This window comes from Megalops cyprinoides, chromosome 2 (genome assembly GCF_013368585.1).
Source record: "Megalops cyprinoides isolate fMegCyp1 chromosome 2, fMegCyp1.pri, whole genome shotgun sequence".
NCBI classification, from domain to species: domain Eukaryota; kingdom Metazoa; phylum Chordata; class Actinopteri; order Elopiformes; family Megalopidae; genus Megalops; species Megalops cyprinoides.
The window spans coordinates 3,951,550-3,970,465 of record NC_050584.1 but is presented as its reverse complement, the minus strand read 5'-3'; the positions used below and the strand labels follow the sequence as shown (position 1 = coordinate 3,970,465).

Below are 18,916 nucleotides of genomic sequence, written 5' to 3'. Positions count from 1 at the left end.
GAGCCCTCAAAGGGCTTCACCTGTCCTGTCCTATTTATAAGCACAGAGGCTCTCTGAAACCACTCGTGTGGCTCAGTGAGTAACAGGTCTCTATGGTCCTGTCTTGAGGCGACCCCTCCGCCAAAAAAACACATATGCACACACCTTCCCCCCGTACACTTCATGTAATCACCTTTGATCATGCCCAATCACAGCACAGGGGTGCTCCTCCTAGTAATGGTACATGGTTCAATTATATCACTGCTAGTCTGTGGAATTATTTCAGCGCTGCTGTTTCAGTGAAGGATTATGGGTAGATTTTATTCAAAGCTATGAAAAAAGTTATGATAGAGCATATAAATTCAGGAAGGAATAAATCACAGACTATATGTTTTTCTTCATTTTCTTGTGTGCAATTTGATTTATAAAGGACTTCTTCACAGTACATATCTTCTTAATAGGCATAGAATGACTAGATATCACTGTAGCAAAGATATATGCTGCAGAGAATAAGTGTCTTATCAAATAGTTTTAAGCCACTGTGCCGGAAAGTGTCAGATCAAAGTTCCAGATCCTTTGTCAACGTGTCAAAGAAAAGAATCAGACTGAACAAAACTCACTTTGAACAAATCTGACATCTATATCATATAACCACTCACTATTCAATATATTAATAGTGCCAGGGTGGTCTCATTGAATCTACAGTGCATCAGCAACAAAACCTTTAGACTGTCATAGCTAATTCCCTTCCTTTTGATCCATGTGTACTAATAGATTACACCCCTAAGTCTGACATAATGTGTAGAGCCACATTGACACTGATGCAGGCAGTTAAGACCATGTAGACCCACCTCTGCTATACTCCCTTTCCTTCACTGGCGGTAGGTGGATTTCCTCTGAGAAAGCAGGGATGTTTTGCCAGGCAGCTGTGAGCCAGTGCTTGCAGGTGATAGACCCAGTAGCTGTGGGGCCTGAGCTCAACATAAGCTGTGTAATGCCCCTCTGCCCAGTGCCTTCTCCCTGGGTGCCATTCTCAAGCAGGTCAGCCGTGGCACCTACTGAAAACACCCAGGTACAATATCACAGGCCGCGGCTTGCATAGCTACACCAGAGGCGTGTGGAGAAGTGAGTGCAAAGAGGGACGAGAGTGCAGGGACGTACAGAAAGCAGGGGCTGAGGCCCCCAAGCAGCTCAGTGGCTAAGGTGGTCACTTTAAGTGTATGCAGAACTCCACATCCCAGGTTTGATTCCAGCCACGTGATTTTCTGAGAATGACTGGAAGCCCACAATGGTGGAACAAATTAACCTCATTCCACCGAGGATATGTCTACCGTCGTCTCAATGCTCTTAGGTCTCCTGCAGCTCAACAGAAAACCTGCAAATTGCTTATATGACATCTGCTGAGTAGCGGCTATCCTCCAATGAGCGCCCGCATTGCTCTAATGCACTCTGTGACTCGTAGTGTAAAAATAGCCATAAAAATAGTGTAAAAATTGGGTACTAGCGAGTGTAGCAGTGGATTGCATTCTTCTTGCCTCAGCATTTCTGCGTGATTGCAGGGGTTGTTCTGAGGAGGCAAGCCTATCACAGAAGCATAAAAAAACATTACAAAAGAAAGCAGGATTGCATGGGGCTCACAGGAACTGGATCATCAGGAGAGACGCCTCATTCCACTGCTGTGTCTCTTTAATAAGCATTGTGAGAAGCTTATAAATGGTCCAGGCAGAACAGGCAGGGGAAGTGGGGCGCTGTGGGGCAGACAGGGATTGGGGGAGGGGCTCCACCACCTTGGCAGAATAAAGCTGGGACAGGGGCCTCCTCCTTTTCTGTTGGAAGAGCCTCTGAAGGCCCTCATCAGATCTCTGGTCACATCAGCACCTCACAGTAGGGGCTAGTGTTCAATTGCAGACTGAGAGAACGAAAAAGAAAGGCGAGCTTGGCCTCTGATGTTTGCGCGCAGTCAAACCCAAAGTAGAGCCCCGTGTTCTGCCTTTCGATGTGCTGCAAACGTCATGCTCTGGCCAAGAGCATCTGCACATTTTCAAAGGCCCGCACACTGTTTTACGATAACAGCATTCTTTATGTACGCCTGTAATGGCAGACATGGTTGGGGTGCAGGGGGTGTGCAACTGATGTATGTGTGATCGCCATTAAATATTCCTCTGTTCCTGCTTCTGCTGTCCTCAGTGTCAGCATCAAGGATGGCTCGTGACATGAGTTCAAGGAAAGCACGTTCAATGGAAATCTTCAGCCATCTGTCCCTGGAATTCATCATCAAAATTTGTGAAAAGAAAGATCAAATGTATTTCTTTTGTCAAAGACAAAAGGTGAATGTCCTTTCTGTGGCTAATAGGTTTTTTATTCAAGTGCAGTTTTTGTACTTTGTACCAACCTAATTGGAAAATGAACGCTATTCCCTGCACCATAGGTATTTCTAAATTAGTCTAGGAGATTCTTGTCCTTCATATGTTTATAGGTTTGCATGTCCTATTTCCTCTGATACAAGATAAACAGAAGGGGTTGTGAGTGTTGAGAGGTCCCATTTACTCTCACAAGTATCTGAAAAACATCTAGGGAAAGAAGAGCCCAATTGGTTAGGGCTTACATATCTGATTGGCTCTAGATCGGTGCTGCATGACCCTGCGCAGAAAAAGGCTATGGTGTGCTTACTGATGTTCCTCTTCAACATTCATGCTCCATCTTAGTCAGCTAATCACCTTTATGGAAAGGTTCAGCTCAGACACTGACATTGACAGAGCTGGACTGTGTTCTTCCAGGGCCCATGTTCAGGAGCCCTGTCCTAGATATTCACCCTCAGTGCTTCACCTGCATGCAGAATTCCCTGTAAATTTGCCCCCAGGATTGAGCCCACACAAGAACGCTAAGCAGTGCTTAAACCCTAATTATGTCCCAGTGGGTCTGTGCTCCCCATGTGGTGTGGGGTTATCTTAGTGACACCACCGTCACCTAGCGCTTTGCTCATCAGTGTGTGGAGGCGGCCCCGCACCAGCTGCCCGTCGACCCTCCCCAGTCTCTTCTGCAAGCAGAGACACACTGTATAAAATCCCAGCAGATAGCTGACAAGTGCAGTTAAAGACCTCTTGGAGCGGGCCTCAGCCAGAGTTTTTGCACCTGCATGCCGGGGCCACAGGGCAGGCAAGCAGACAGGAGCTGAAGCTACAAATAGGTCCATATGCATCGGCTCCAGCAGGGACAAAAGAACGCACTCCTCCCAACACATGGCATATTGCTCAGGAGACTGTGTTTAGATCTTGATCCTCTACCATGCTATTTGTTTCAGCGGAGAAGGTGATCTCTGATTGGCGAAAGCCCTGTCTTTCAGGCAGAGAGCATGGTCAAATGCAACAGGACAGAGGTTCTGAGCCATTCTCAAGTTTGGGCCGATATATTTCAATCCATTTTGAGTTGTCTCTGCAGAGATTCACTTTCTGGATAACTCCTTTTTAGTTACGAACCCTGCTCCTCACCACTATGCTACTATGTTGCCCTTATCTGTGCTTTTTCTCGATACAGCTGCACAGTCTCCACTTTGACAAACATTAGCAAATGCTGGTTTTGTAGTTCCCCGTGTGCCTTTCACCAGGGAAGGAAATGCATTGATGCTTTTAAAAGCCCCCCGCTTTTAAACAGGGGGAACAACTCAGTTGCATATTCTGTCGGCAGTATCAGAATGCCATCCTACTCAGTTATTGTGCTGGTATGTAAACTGCTTTCGATGCCTCTAAAGAGTGCATGGAGAAGCCTTTGCCAGGGTTCTGATTTTATTCTACAAATGAGCTCAGCACAGGTTGCACATTGACAGAACATATAATATGCAGACAGCGGGGCTGTCAGCAGCTACAGTAAAATGCATTGATTAGGACACCATAGCTGCAATGTGAAATATTTTGAAAGACCTTCCAGCACTCTGATGAATCCTCCTCGTCTACCGTATCTCTCGAACTTCGAATGCTTGAGTCTGAGTGTCATAACAGTTCACGTCCACTTCATGTCTGTTTAGAGCTACTCCATATTTGGTCTGCCCATTTTCCCTACCTTTCTCAAGGTGACTTTGCATATTGTCATGGAGACATGAGATTGCTTACTCTTACGTCACACTCAGGATCCTGTGTAATGGGAACCGATTGAACCTGCGGAGAACTGAAAAGCAGCTCATCCATTGCATCTGAAGACTTACGTTATTATCAGATGTATGTAAGGTGTATTTAAACATCTCATACTCTATATATGACTCCTCCAACAGCCTAGGATTTAGTTGATCTCAGAATGAGTTATGATTAAGTCTCTCACAGGTCTTCGCCAGTGGGCTGCTGATTATGATATACTCTAGAGTTGAGCAAACGGCAAGCTGCCCTGTTCATGTGTCTTTTTTTTTTTTGCAGTCCCTATTGGCAGCACAGCAGCTGGCATCTGCGGTAGCAGGAGTGATGCCTGGGGGTACTCCAGGCCTCAACCAACCCATTCTCATCCCCTTCAACATGGCCGGCCAGCTGGGTGGGCAGCAGGGCCTGGTGCTCACACTCCCCACCGCCAACCTCACCAACATCCAGGGCCTGGTGGCAGCAGCAGCGGCCGGTGGCATCATGACCCTACCATTACAGAACCTGCAAGGTAAGCCCACCCCACACACACAGGCGCATGCACATACACACGCACACGCACACGCACACACACACACACACACACACACACTCACACACGCACATGCAAGCACGCATGCACATACACACACACATGCATGCACGCACACATGCACACACACACAAATCTTCTGTTTTTAGCAACACAGGCACTTTATTTTTTGGGTAGGTTGCACAAATCAGTTTCATTATGCTTAAGGTCGTTAACGCACGCTCTCCTTTAACTAATCCCACAATTAAAATATAGTTGCTTTTTTGTCCTGTTGACAGTGGGCATGGATAATTGTGTGACAAAATACAGATCAACAGAAGGTTTATCCCCATGGCCTTCTGTTCAGAGCACTGACAGTCTTACTGAATATTTCTCTTGACAAAAGCAACTGATAAGTCAGCATTTCAGTGAGTTCCATCACATTGAAATTCCCTGTGAAAAAGATGGATTCAAACAGCCTGTCAGCTTTGAGGGGGGCAAAGGAAGAGCTATATTAATTATAGGTCAGTATTTTGCACCAGCATACAGGAGCACTTTATGTCTCTTTTTCTGCATAAAGTGTACTCTCCTCCTCCTCTTTTTGCTTGCCTGTCTGTCCACATGGCTGTACTTAACTCCTCCTTTTAAACTTTAATGCCCAAATGTTCTCTTTTGATCATAGTTGTAAATGGTTTTCATTTTAATGTTTAAAATATTGTCTCTTCTATACCATTAGATTGAGCGATGGGAACCTGTCAGTCATAAATCTTGGATGAGGGGGGGCAAGCTAAGGCAAAAGAAATGCCAGGGTATAAATTTGAAAAGCGCATGTAAAGAAGTGGCTGAGAGGATGGGGGGTTGGGGTTGGGGTTTGGGGTTGGGTGGGGTTCTTGAAGTCTCGCAGCGGATGCAGTGGTGAAACCTTAGTGGAAAAGCAAGCATAAATACCAACATGTGTTGGGTGAGGGGGCTAATAAACACTCCCATCTATTTAGATGTTATTATACACAGTGGTGGTGGCAGCTCCTAGCCTTCCTTAACATGCCTGCCAGGCCTAGGCCATACTTTTAGAACTTCTTACATCCGGAGCTCCACTTTCTTCTTCCACCTCAGTGCCTCCTTTCGGGGGCAGAGCTGGTCGGTGTGCTGTATTTGTAGATGATGCATGTGTCTATCAGCCAATTTAGCTTAATGACAAATGATGTAAATATACACTTACGTGACCTTTTCTTATTTCTGTAATCCATAAAACACAATTTATCCCCTGTAGAATTTATTTTTCTTTTTGTCATTAATGCGCTGTTGAAGGTCTTCCCACTCGCCCAAAAGCAACAGATAATAATATTATTATAAATAGTAATACATAATACATAAACGCTTTACCATTTCATTTTAGATGATAATGGAATCAGTTCACCCTGCTATTCTTATTGAAGTTGAATGGTTATCCACTGGCTATGAGTAGTGTTGTCTGTGAAAAAGATGATGCCTTTGTTTCAATGGACACATGGGAACCCCAAAGCAGTTGACATTTTGTTGTCAGGTGAAACTGGCCAGGGCTCAAAAGGTTCCAATCAATGGTTTCCATCCTAAAATTGTCACCATGCTATGCTACCAGGTGTAAAGGTGTGTGTAGTGCACAGTTATTGGCAGGTTGCTACACTCCTTTATGCTTTCCTCCCACGAATCAGGGGTTGAGGAGTGCTCCAGAGAGAGGAAGTGACACAAGTCCCAAGTGAAGCCGAATGTCTTGTCTTTGTCCCTGGGGCCCGTCTCTGGGTTTCTGCATCACCCCTGTCCCTGGCGATCAGGCCTTGGTCTGCTGAAGCCTGCTGGTGCAGCACTTCTGCCGTGCGTCCTGCCAGCACAGGGGTCTGCCCCCGGCCTGATTAATCTGGAGTTTAATGCATCCCCCCTCCCCACTGTCACAGGAGAGCACCAAGCTGATTACAAGACCCGGAAGCAAGTGTGTTTTACACCCTCGTACGCTTCAAGCTAATTAATGTCAGATCAGACAGAAAATACTGTGTGACTAAGTAATGAGGGAGAGATCCCAGGCATGGCCATGTTTAAATTTAATGACCCATCTAATGACTGCCAAATAAGCGTGTGTGTTTGTGTGTGTGTGTGTGTGTGTGAGAGAGAGAGAGAGAGAGAGAGACAAGGGGAGGAGGGTCTAAAGAGGAGAAGGGAGTATTGAAAAGATCCCTAGTAACTAAACAATGAGCCAGAATTCACGTTCTTCTCAGGAGCCTAACAAGATTCTGACTCATAATCTTTAATTTGTTTTTGTTTTGCCTTCACCCTTTTTCTTGTTTTTGCCAGTTTCATCCTCACTGTATGGCCTCTATCTCTTCAATTCCACAGACACACACACACTGAAGTTTAAGAGCTCAGTTTCTCAGTCTCTCTTACCAAAAAAAAGTACTGTAGATGCATAGATGAATGAGCAGAGATGAGGTTTCCGGTTGTGAGGCAGTTTTATGGGTAGTGATAAATAACTGGAACAGTTACTGTGATTGGGTTGTGCCGTAAAGTTTGAGATGTTGCCTAAATAAAACCTTACAACATCTCAGTGTGAACATGACAAACATGGGTGTTGAAGCTAACTAGTTATATGTCAGGAAGATTAATTCCATAACATGTTCTATAAAACGTAAAAAAACCCACATTTCCAGTGAAAGCGCAGTTTCCCAGACTTTGTTGTATTTTGTGGACTCCAATCCTGTGTTGTATGAAGATTGTGCATATCCAAACACACAAACAACTGACATTATGACATATGATCGCTTATAACCTTTAATAGAATACACAACGTATTTAATATCACACATATGAATCTCTGATATTTAAAAATAGACTAGCATACAGAAAAGCATGTGAATAAAATCCACAGTTTCCACAATTTGCTGCCATTCTTCTACACTGCAAAAAATCCAAATCTCACCAAGCATATTTGTCTCTTTTCAAGTCAAAATATCTCTTTACACTCAATATAAGACACAGTCACCAAACAAGCAAAATTTCCTTGAGCTACAAGGACTTTAGACGGTGCATCTTGAATATCTTGTTTGGTGAAACTGTCTTGAAAACATCTTACTTTGAGTGGTATATCAAATTAAGCAAGCCTTTTTGACAAGTCAGAAGGTTTTTAAACTGCATGACACAAAATCACTTCCTAATACCAGTTAAAAATGGATCAAAATTAGTTTTTTTCCACCTAATTTTAAGATCCCTTATCTTAAAAATGCTTACGTATAACACCTAATTTCAAGAAATCTTAACAAATGTATTTCCACTAGTTCCATTGGCAGATTTTTTTCACTTATTACTAGCAAAAAACACCTTGTATTAATTATTTTATTTATTATTTTTGAAGGGCTATTTTTTGCAGTGTGTAAATTCTATTCATATTCTATTCATATTCTATTCTATTCTAATTATTTTATTTAACTATTTTTTGCAGTGTACACAGCAATGAAGGTGTCTCTACAGTTTGGTAAAGAACTGAGTGACAGTATGTTCATTTTTATACCAGATTCACTTATACCAGCAGTTCATGAAAATAGTGACATCAGCGTGGAAGATCACAAAACCTCAGAAATAATGGCTAATGTCAAATGCATGTGTAATATGTTCAATGTACTAATTACAATATAATTTCAACATCCTATCTTCTTCTCCCTCTTTTTTTTAAATTTAGCATCTTACTGTTTTTCTCCATTTCTAATTTTTGCACAGTAAGGTCAAGTATGGGATATCTTTTTGTCCGGGGTTGTTGTAAGACTGCTGGTAGGTAATGCGAGACGGAGGTCTATTCAAGCCTCCTCAAGCCCCATAATATTCATAAGTGCAGACTGTCTTATTTGCTTACATCACAAACCCAGCACTGAGCATAATTCCACAGCTCTGAAGGTTGATGGTTAGGTGAAAGCCTTGTTCTTTTGTATTCATCTTCAAGAAACATAAAATCGCTTTCAGAAACTACATAAAAGCCGCTGTCCCACTTTTGTACAGTAATGAGTACACATGTCAGTAATAATCAGAATGATGTTTCTGTTAGAGGAATGCTCTTCCCCTTGCATCATATTCATGTAGCAGGCAGGGGGTATGACACAAATTATGGAAATCATGCTCCTCATTACAGCACCAGAGAACAGGCTCCAGAGGGAAGATAAAAATATTTCCATGCTACATAATACACATCTGACTCAATTGCTTCCCACCAGGCGGATGCCATCCCGAGAAAGAATGGGCCTTTAGAGACCAGTTTATAGTACACGGGAATGCCATGTGGTTTCCTCATGTTTAAGTAAACTATTACAGAATACTAATCTACGCTACAACATGATGTGTTTGCAAGGGAGTTTTTAACCTGTTTCAGTTCTGTCTGTAATTTCTCCTGTGATCAAGGACGATGTTGACACAGACCTCGCTAGTTTGCTTCTTTGGCCTGAGAGATGTTCTGCATTAACAGGCACAAGTGATAAAATATATAATCAAGTATATAAAAATAATAAAATATATCAGAAAGAGGGAGAGAAAGAGACAGAAAAAGACACAACAAAAGCTGATACTATAAAAAGCACATTGGCCCATGAGGATTTATTAAGAGCAGCAAGATTCCTGTATTCCCCAAATAAACAGCTCCAGTTCTATATCAACACATTAAAGAGGCCTCTCTTTGCAGTTTAATTTGAAATTTTCTTGGCAATATGTATTCTGTGCCAGCATTTAATGATTTAAGTTCAGTGCGCTGTAAGATATCTCACTAGGGAGTTTGAATTGAAGCTGAATTGAATAAATGATAGAGATAAAATATATACCTCCATACATTTCAAAGTTAATGCAACTAGCCTCACGATGAGAGTGCCAGCACAAAGATTTGCCGAGGTAATTTGATTGATTTGTTGTGACAGCAGCCAAATAATTGAGAGTGAGAGGTGCCAGTGGAGATGAAGAGTTGGCTGAACCAGCTTCACCGGACAATCCTAGCATCGCTAGTGACTGGATTTTCATATCCTTGTTCTCACACCATTGATATCCAGCTGTGGTTTATTATTTGCCTTCAGTAAACAGCACTGTACAACCTCCAGCACAGGTTTGAAGCATGCCAGATGAATGCCAATCTGACAGTGGAAAAAAGCCCAGCCATATTCAAAAGCACATACATGTATGGTTATGCACACGCTTCTGTAGACACATATACATACACATGTGCAAACACACACACATTTATATCACATTTATATCTAAATTCCACAGTCTTGTTCAAAAATTAGGAGTTATGGTAATATTTTAAGTTATTGGTAATAATTTTAAGCCTTATTTTCAAACACCAAAACATCACTAGACAATGCCCCCGAATTGATTCCAAAAACTGGTAATCTGAGTGATATGGATGCAATTGTTAATTAAACAACTCTCTATAGAGATTTAACCCTCTCATACGTAAGTTACAAAATATTTCCAACTGCCCCCCAGCGTGACTTATTTTATGCTATGTAGCGCACGTGTTACGTTACATGGTTCGTTATGTTTTGATTAGCATTATTAAGCTTCTCATAGTTTTCACTTCCACATTTGCTATACTTTGTAACCTTAAGTCACTGTTTCCTCAAAGCTAATGCTAGCTAGAATTTCTCCTGATTTTTCCAATCTAGTGTCCTAATAACACCGGTTTGACTATGTGCGCAAAAGGGCTAATCTCACCGGTGTGACCGTACGCGTAAAAGGGTTAAAAGAATGCCAGAAACAGCCGTTTTGAAATGAACATAGTGTATACATAGTATGTAATAGTGTGTATGCATCTGTTACATTGTACACTATATTTTCGCTTTCATCAAACTGAGAGAAAAAACCTTGACTTAGAGCAGTATGTGTCTTATACATCCATGCATAGCCACCTATGACTTCAAATGCAAATAATTCTCTCTTTATAGTTTTGGGTGATGGCTCTTTCCAGTGTGCTGGTTTAGGCAGGGGAGCTCCACCTTACTACTCACCATCATCCCCAAGAACCCACAAAGCCCACAGTTCACGTTCGGTCTAACAATCTCATGTTCCCAAAAAGGGTTAATGATGATAGCCATTCCTATCTTTATCAGGATACTGATTTCATAGAATTACATCATTCAAATATCATTGGTTGTCACCTTACCTGCAGGAACCTGTATCTCCATGAGTTACATTACATAAGGATCAAGAAAATTCATTTGTTTTTTAAATTTACATTTACAGGAGGTGTACTGATCCCAGATTTTAGTCATGGTTCTACACTTACCCTTGAAGACTTCTTCCTTGTATCTTATCCCATGGCATTATTTCTGCTGGCATTGTTTTTCTTTGAGTGAACCTGCTAAATCCCAGCACTGTCACATTTGGATGTGTGCATCTCCCTGGCTGGTGTTGTTGTCATTCCAGTTAGAGGCTGAGCCGTCAGAGGAGAGTAAATTGTCTTGTTACATCCTGCCCAAACGAAAAAGGATATTCTTGTGGTCAGGGTGGAAAAAGACAATAATAATGATAATAGGAAATGGCTGTGTCTGCTTAAATGTAGCGGGACATGGCTTGTGTCTTCACTATGACAATGAGACATTTGGCAAATATAAACAAACTCAAGACGTGTAAATGTGTGCTTACATGAGAATGAGAACTTTGGCATGATTCTTCCTGGCTTTAGCTAGCTTTCATTCTTGAACTCTTGAAGTATAGTTGCACTTTACTGCAGACCACATTGCATTAGATTGGCGATGGCCATTGTATTGCTCAATCAAACGTATGTAATAAGAAACCATAAACATGCTTATGACTGTAGACATGGATGGATAAACCTTTATGTTGCAAAACACATCAATAGCTATTGTAAAATGCAATTAATGTTTTTTTAGTTGTTCAAATGACTGATTTTTTTGAGGAACTGTTATGCAACTCTATTCTCTCTTCTCTTTACTCTTCAGAGCTTTTCAAACATAGTAGTTTTTCAAAAGAGCGTTTTGTTATTTTGTTGTGTCCAAATGTCTCAGTGTGTCTCCTAAGTGTCTTTCTTCTATGGTATGCACTAGGGTCTTTCTCCATGTGCTTAATTGTACTCTGCTAGATCTTGTGGTGTCTTTGTAAAGCAGCAGTACTGTACATACAGTATTAGCCTAGTGAGACCTTTCATGCAGTTCACCTGGTTTTCAGGGATTATATTCCAGCAAGCTGTAATTTATCTGCCTTTATCCTCATAGGATTTACTGTGTTGTGATTTATTCACCTTAGCTCCACAGGATATGCAGATGTTGTCACCCATGCAAACAAAAATTCAGGGACCCCTTTCTTAGCTGTTCTGTACATTTTAGTCAAAGCTAAATTACTTGTTTTATTGATCCCCCAAAAAGGTTTCAAAAAGATGTGCTGCTCACATGAAAGGACGTCCAGGGCTCACTGAGGCATATTCCCTTAGCTTTCAGGAACAATCTGTAGTCAAGCTTTTTAAAATGAAAATTGATTTGTGATTTACATGGTCAGTGGAAGGAAAATTAACTTACAAAATCTTGTAAATGAAATATTAGACAAGGTGAGGAGAGTGGTGAGAGTGGTGAGAGAGACGGTGATCTAGTGGAACTGAAATTCCCATCTGGAAGAACTGGGTGACATTTTTACATTTATCTGTGTTCTGCATGATTTGTAATGTTAATGATAATTTTATAGGACTGAACTGAAATGAAAATGGTGTTCTCACAGATTACCTACAATATGGGATTGTGTTCAGAAGTCTGTATCCTTTTTCTCCACTTTCCTTAAATATTACTCATTGCATTACTTAGGTTGTTGTTGAATGCATTCAACCTTTTAGTCCAGGCTGTTACGGGAAGAGCTTTGCATTCATATGGATACAAATGCATTCCTCTTTCAAAGACAGCTTTTTTTTAGACCTGGGTTGTGGAAGTATTTACTGTATGGGTTTAAGATGTACAAAATACAGGACTGTATAAACATGAATGAGTACATATTTTAGCCTGTTATGTCTATAAAATTAATAGTTGGCAGCCTTTCATAAAGCAATAATAAAACAATAGAACAACAGACATAAAAAACACAAGAATAGATGATAATGTGTATATGTGTGTGTGTGTGTGATATCCTCCTGATCTTTTTTGAAATTTGGCAATGTGAAAGTGGCATTTCATTTCATTCATACCTAAAATCTGCACACATTAATGAACTTGTTTGGTTTATGTACATTTTCAATCTGCAGAGGGTGTGTGTGATAATTATTTGATATTTGAGAGAGTTCACTCCCTGTAAATGAATCATTCCCAATACACAATGGTCAACTAAAACCAAAAGCACAAAAAGGTTCATTGATCAAGGAAGATACAGAAAGTACAGGTAAACAGTGAGAAGGGGCTGGGAGTATGCATTACCCCAGGCAGCCCGAAAGGTCAATATTAAGTATTGTTTTCCAACTCTGTTCCTCTGAAACAAAAGCCTGCACTAGCAAATGGCCTCAGAATGTACCATTAGCATGTGGAGAAGGGCCCGCTAAACGCTAAAAGGAATCTGTGGTTGTAATTGTAGGCCGGTTCCTAATCACCCTAATTAATAGCTGTGCTTTCTGGGAGTTTGGATTAGGGGTCACTGTATTTTTGGCCCCCTCCAGACAGAATGTCAGAAGGGCAAAAAGGACCCAGGGGAGAGGTTTGATCCCCACAGACACCCTGCCAGACTAACCACAAATTAGATTAGAATAGATTAGATAGCGTCTCCACAGACCTCAAAGAGGCTCACGGCAATCACATGCATGCGGCGAAAAAGATCCATTTCACCACTGACTCAAGGAGCTGGTGTTAAGCACATCTCACTTTTTTGTGTTAATTTATTTCTTTCATTTTAAGTAGTCTGTGCCCACCTGTTCCAGACCCTAGACTTTTTTTTTGTTTGAGCTCAGTTCTATAGCCTTGGTGAATAAGGACAAAGGAGAGCTTGGTTTATTTCTTTAAAAAATATCAATAAGATTTCTTCTTCTTTTGAAATTCCTGCTCAACAGAATTTCCATAGAAATGTTAAAAAGCTGAAAAATGTCCTCTGAGTTGCCTCTGAACTTCATGCAGTATACAAGCATGCAACACACCGAGAGCAATACATGTAATTAAAGTAATGATCCATTTTCCTGAATCATTTAGATGCTTGATAAATAATTATGTGATAAATTAATTTGACTCTTATTGCTTCATTCACATATTCTACTGTGCATTTCATAAAACAAGCAGCAAATACTTAAAAAGAATGTCATCTAGCATGTCTGTAAGTATAGTAATAGGGTATGTCCCTTAATTCTAAATTGCTGTTCATCAATGAGAAGTGTAACATATGATTTGTCCTTGTTTTCTGTACACTTATAGAGTCCTTAATAAGCCCTGGTACCTCCATTGGTATCACCACAGAATATTCCCAATATGTACCACTATGGATGGATATAAAATTTGGAAAATCTGGTACAACAACATTAGATTTTTTTCCACATGCCCGGAATCACATTACATGAGCACACTGTATGTATCACCGCACGCTGTAAAAGGATAGCCACTTATCTTGAAGGGATTTCACTGTGAAATTAGCTATTCCACATTCAATTTAAAGCTGCAGCTGAAATAGTTAAAAAGGCAGACTTCAGCTGATATGAAAATAGAGCTGGTTCAACAAATATCCTCTCTAGGCCTTCTCTTCTTTTTTTCCTTCCTCTCTCCCTCTCCTCATTCTGCACCTTGTCCGCATCTGGAGAAGGCTTGTAAGTTTTGGATGCATACATTTCTTCTGATGATATATTGTCCTGGTGGAAAATTTCATTTACTGGCAGTGGCCTTTGCTGAACCTGTTGCTAGTCAGCGAACATGATAAGCGTATAAGTAGCATGCTACTTCATTTATCATACATCGTTTTAGACACTCAGATGTCTCATATACAATTCAGGAGGAAACCGCTAAACCGGTAGAAAATTTCACCTGTAAAAAATCAGAAATGTATGCTGTAAAAAAAGTGCACACACACGTGCTTATGTGAGACGCTGTGAATATGTGATATACTTTCTGCATGACTATTTTTATGTGTCTAATCCATTTTCAATGTGATGTGATTTTCGAGCACAGTGTTATGCATGTTTGCTTGTTCACAATTTATGTTTCCCCTCTGTAATGCTGAATTAAAGTGCATTAACAATCATAAGGGATCATGCTTCACTCAGAACTCTATGTGTGGTGGAGGCAGGCAAGCATGCGCCGGTGGGCATGTGAGAAATGGTGTGTTGAAACGCAATCCCTACCAAACAGCAAAAGACAATAATTAAAGAGTGAGGGTGGAAGCAGGAATGAAGTGCATTGTTTGAATATATTTCATCCTACTGAATTCTCTCACTTATAATGCTCCTTAGAATACACTCTGTAGATCTGTGGTAAGTTTTCAAAAGCATATCTAAAAGAGACAGAACAAAAGCCTCTCTGTTGTTCTCATCATGCCGACATTGTCTTTTCATTAACTTAAATCATTTCAGTTGTAACTGAGTGAGCTGAGGCTGGATCTTTCACCTCCTTCACCTGCTGCCTTGGCTAAACAATTAAAGCCACTGCAGGGATATGAAATGAAAGATTCCATCTCAAAGGGACTTAAATTATTGGCAGTTTTCTTCATCTGGTGCCGTAGTTTTTCTTTTTCTGTAACAGCATAATTGCTTTAAACCCCCACAATTGTAACTGTTATCAAAATAATCCCAAATGAATGGCTAATACAAGGTGAGCAGACTATTATAAGAGCTCTAATACACTCCATTTCTTGAGAAGCAAATGTAGCCCCCTCAATCTCCTGGTGCTTTTAGTGTCAGTCAGGGAGCACTCAGTCATTTCTGTGCATCAAGCCTGCAGTATTGATTTTTCCACCCACTGAAACAGCCATATAAGCATAAATTTTGCATGAGGCTTTTACTCACAGCCTCAGCTTTGGTCTGATGACACATGATGTGAACATGAAGACTGTATAATAACCTTGCCCGGTCAAGCCACAGACTCTAGACCTTACCGCCACTCTGACTTGAAGGACAAAAGGCATCAACATTAACATGGTGCCACCAAAATATCATTTTCATCTCAGCTTCACCTGCTGTTTCTTCTCTCCTGCCATCTTTGTTCAGGGGGGTGTGGTAATTAATGCGTGAAACATCAAAGACACACGGTGCAGGCTTATTTTTCCTTTTTTCCACCTTTTTTTCTTTCTAATTTGAGTGGAGTGGTACAGATACTTTCAAATCCGCTCTTGAGGCAAGAACTGTACAACACGATTTGATAGCATCTTGCATTGCAAAGTTGAAGATTTATCCGTAGATCCCAACAAATGATAGGCCTTGCATTTTAGGCCCTAAGGCCACTCAATTCTAATTTCTGCCACTTCCATTTTGTTCCCTCTAAGCCCCTCCGACAGTTCACTGAAACCTTACTGTTGTCTATAGGGCAGGAGACAAGTGGTAATAGTCCTATGAGTTCAGTGTTTTATCCTGGAAAAACTGTTTTTACCCGCAAATCTCTCTTGAAGAGGGAACTTCTTTTAACTTGTTTATTCAGTTTTGCCTATCAGTTGTGCACCTCAAAAATAAATACTTAAGGTGATCATATTCTCCTCTATTCCTCTCTTATATGATTGAACATAAATACATCTTGTACTGAAGTGTGTATGTAACATAATCTTTTGTATAAGTGTTGACAAGTGAATGCCATGTGATTCTTAATAGAGCTGATACAATAAGTCTTGGAGGTTTAAGGTGTCTGTTTTTCGTCATGTGCTTGGTGAGTTTGTAGGGAAGCCATGTGGTGGTGCGTAACTGCATGCAATTTTATTCCCCCAGACACCCCCTCACTCCTCAGGCCATGGACAAGTGACAAGCTTGCTCCCTTGCCACTGTGGCAACCTACTTTCTGTGGCTTGTTTCAGAACACTGTAGCTGCATTTTCGCATTCCAGCTGTAGGGAGCTCTGATATTGCGTCAGCGTGTTGGTAAAAGGTGGCTGCTGGATAGCAAGCAGTATGTTGGTTTGGAAATAAAAACAGCTGTGAGGTATGGAAGACACACAGAGGAAGAGGCGTAAATGGCAACAACAGAGGGCACTATCTGGGTGCTTCTTTCAGGTCTGCCTTTCACGCAGCTGATGTTCCCACTGGCCACTGCTGATATGAATACATCCATCATTTATGGCTATGGAAAAAATCCAGGAGCTAACGATGCTGTATGTTATTTTTTTCTCCACTGTTGGTGTACCCAGATCCTCTAAACCTTAAATCTCGATGAAACGAATGTCAAACTGAAGGATTCCATAGCAACTGCTGAAAGTCATAGGAAATTTTCCACATGAAGTATGCAATTCTATTTCTAGGTTTTTAATGCTCTAGTATGTTTGCTGAAACCTGTGAGGCAAGAAACTGAACTGAAGGTGTCAGCTGAAGTGACCTCTCATTGTTGAATGCCTCCATCCAAAATTTATTAACAGAAAAAAATAAATGCTAATGCGAGAAGGTGAAGGGGCGGGGAGTCAGTAATCATGCTGAACAGGGATCGCCAGAGCTGTGCGTGCCTGCAGCTTCTCCTTCTGTAGAGCAATCAGAGAAATCTCCCAATTTTAATCAGGGCATAAATCCATTACATTAAGCTTCAGTAAACAGTCATCAATTAGAACCATTTTAAAAGGCTTAAGGCAAAATCCCAAGGCCCTGTGCTGGTCTAAATGAACTGGGGGGTAAGGTGCCCGTGCAAATTAATGAAGTGCGGTGCACAGAGGTTACATACACCACCAGCTGCAGCTGACAACTGAACACCAAAGCTGAAATTAATTACAGGTTCTCACAGGGTGAGCGGGAGGAACTCTTTTTATTGACTCCATTTTAGAGCAGTCATGGGCATTAACCCTTTGGGACTTTGGGTCTGGCCGTCTGAGGTACCCGCGGGAGTCTCAGCGAGCCCTGCATGAGCAATGAAGAGTCTGGTCATCTTAAAAAGCTCAATGACCAAATGCTTCCCTGCAGATGAAAACAGTCTAAGGCAAACACAGCTGTGGTTTGCTCAGGCTATCAATGGTAAAGTAAGTAAATATCAGCGAGCAATTAATTAAAAGCGTGTAAAGCCTAGCGCATGTCATCAACTGTCAAAGTACCGTAGATTCTCAACATCAGTCAGATTGGCAGTTTTGTATTGGCCTTTATTAACCTAATTGTGCCAAATTTGTACAAAAAGGAATAAAAAAATGGATATTTACATATTCTGTCAGAGGGCAGCAGTGTAGCATAGTGGTTAAGGAGCAGGACTTGTAACCGAAAGGTTGCTGGTTCGATCCCCCCTGGGACACTGCTGCTGTACCCTTGGGCAAGGTACTTCACCCACAATTGCCTCAGTAAATATCCAGCTGTATAAATGGATAACATTGTAAAGAACTGTAACCTATGTAAGTCGCTTTGGATAAAAGCGTCTGCCAAATGAATAAATGTAAATGTAAATAACTAATGATATATATCATTCAATCTGTTGAAATTTCTTGCAGCATTGAAAATATAAATCATCTCATTGTCTTTAGCTTTATTTAAGTCTATTTATGAGAGTTACATGCACAGTCTACTTCTCTCTGTTGTTTTTCCCCTTTCATACAAGCAATGAATGGGAACAGTGGCAATCCATAACATAATAACTAATAATGTCATCAGAAATGAATAAGTTGAACATTTATCCACGTGTTTTAAAAATGTTGTCTAAAATCATTAGCTAGTTGATCATATTGTTGGTTACCAGGAATTAATTTAATAACTTTCAGCAGTGATTATTTTCAGTAATGGTTCATTTATAGAGTTTTATATGTAAAACTCTAAAACATACATGAATAATACTGAATATTGATGAGTTATTAATGTCATTGAAGGCATATGAATAATCCTATCAGATGGCCAATATCTCATTATTAGTTGCTAATGCACACTTTTACTATTGTGTAACTACTTGGTTACACTTCATAGGGGTATATACATGCAAGTCTTCAAGAAAGCTGTACCACACATAATTTGTTAAATTAATTTTTCAACATTATTCATATGATTGGTATGAGCAGTAAAAATCAATCTTTCAGGGTTTATGAGAAGGCCAAGCTGGTGCTGTCATGTATTTTTACAGAGCAGCTCTTGACAATGAGTATGGCAGTTTATGCAAGTTTAAAGGAAGTTGTGCCTTTAATAAATACTTTGGAAATAATTGGCAGTTTAATAATTTGATTAATTAACTGGCCCTTGTTATTGAATT

General features: G+C 40.7%; 1 protein-coding gene across 1 annotated transcript in view; it reads left to right on the top strand.

The window, feature by feature from the left end:
* pou6f2 (POU class 6 homeobox 2) overlaps positions 1–18,916 on the top strand; it is a 100,285-nt gene that overhangs the window by 27,567 nt on the left and 53,802 nt on the right. The window contains exon 3 of the mRNA XM_036522779.1: positions 4,383–4,611. Within this exon, the coding sequence (XP_036378672.1) occupies positions 4,383–4,611 (229 nt within the window). The remainder of the gene's footprint in view (positions 1–4,382; positions 4,612–18,916) is intronic.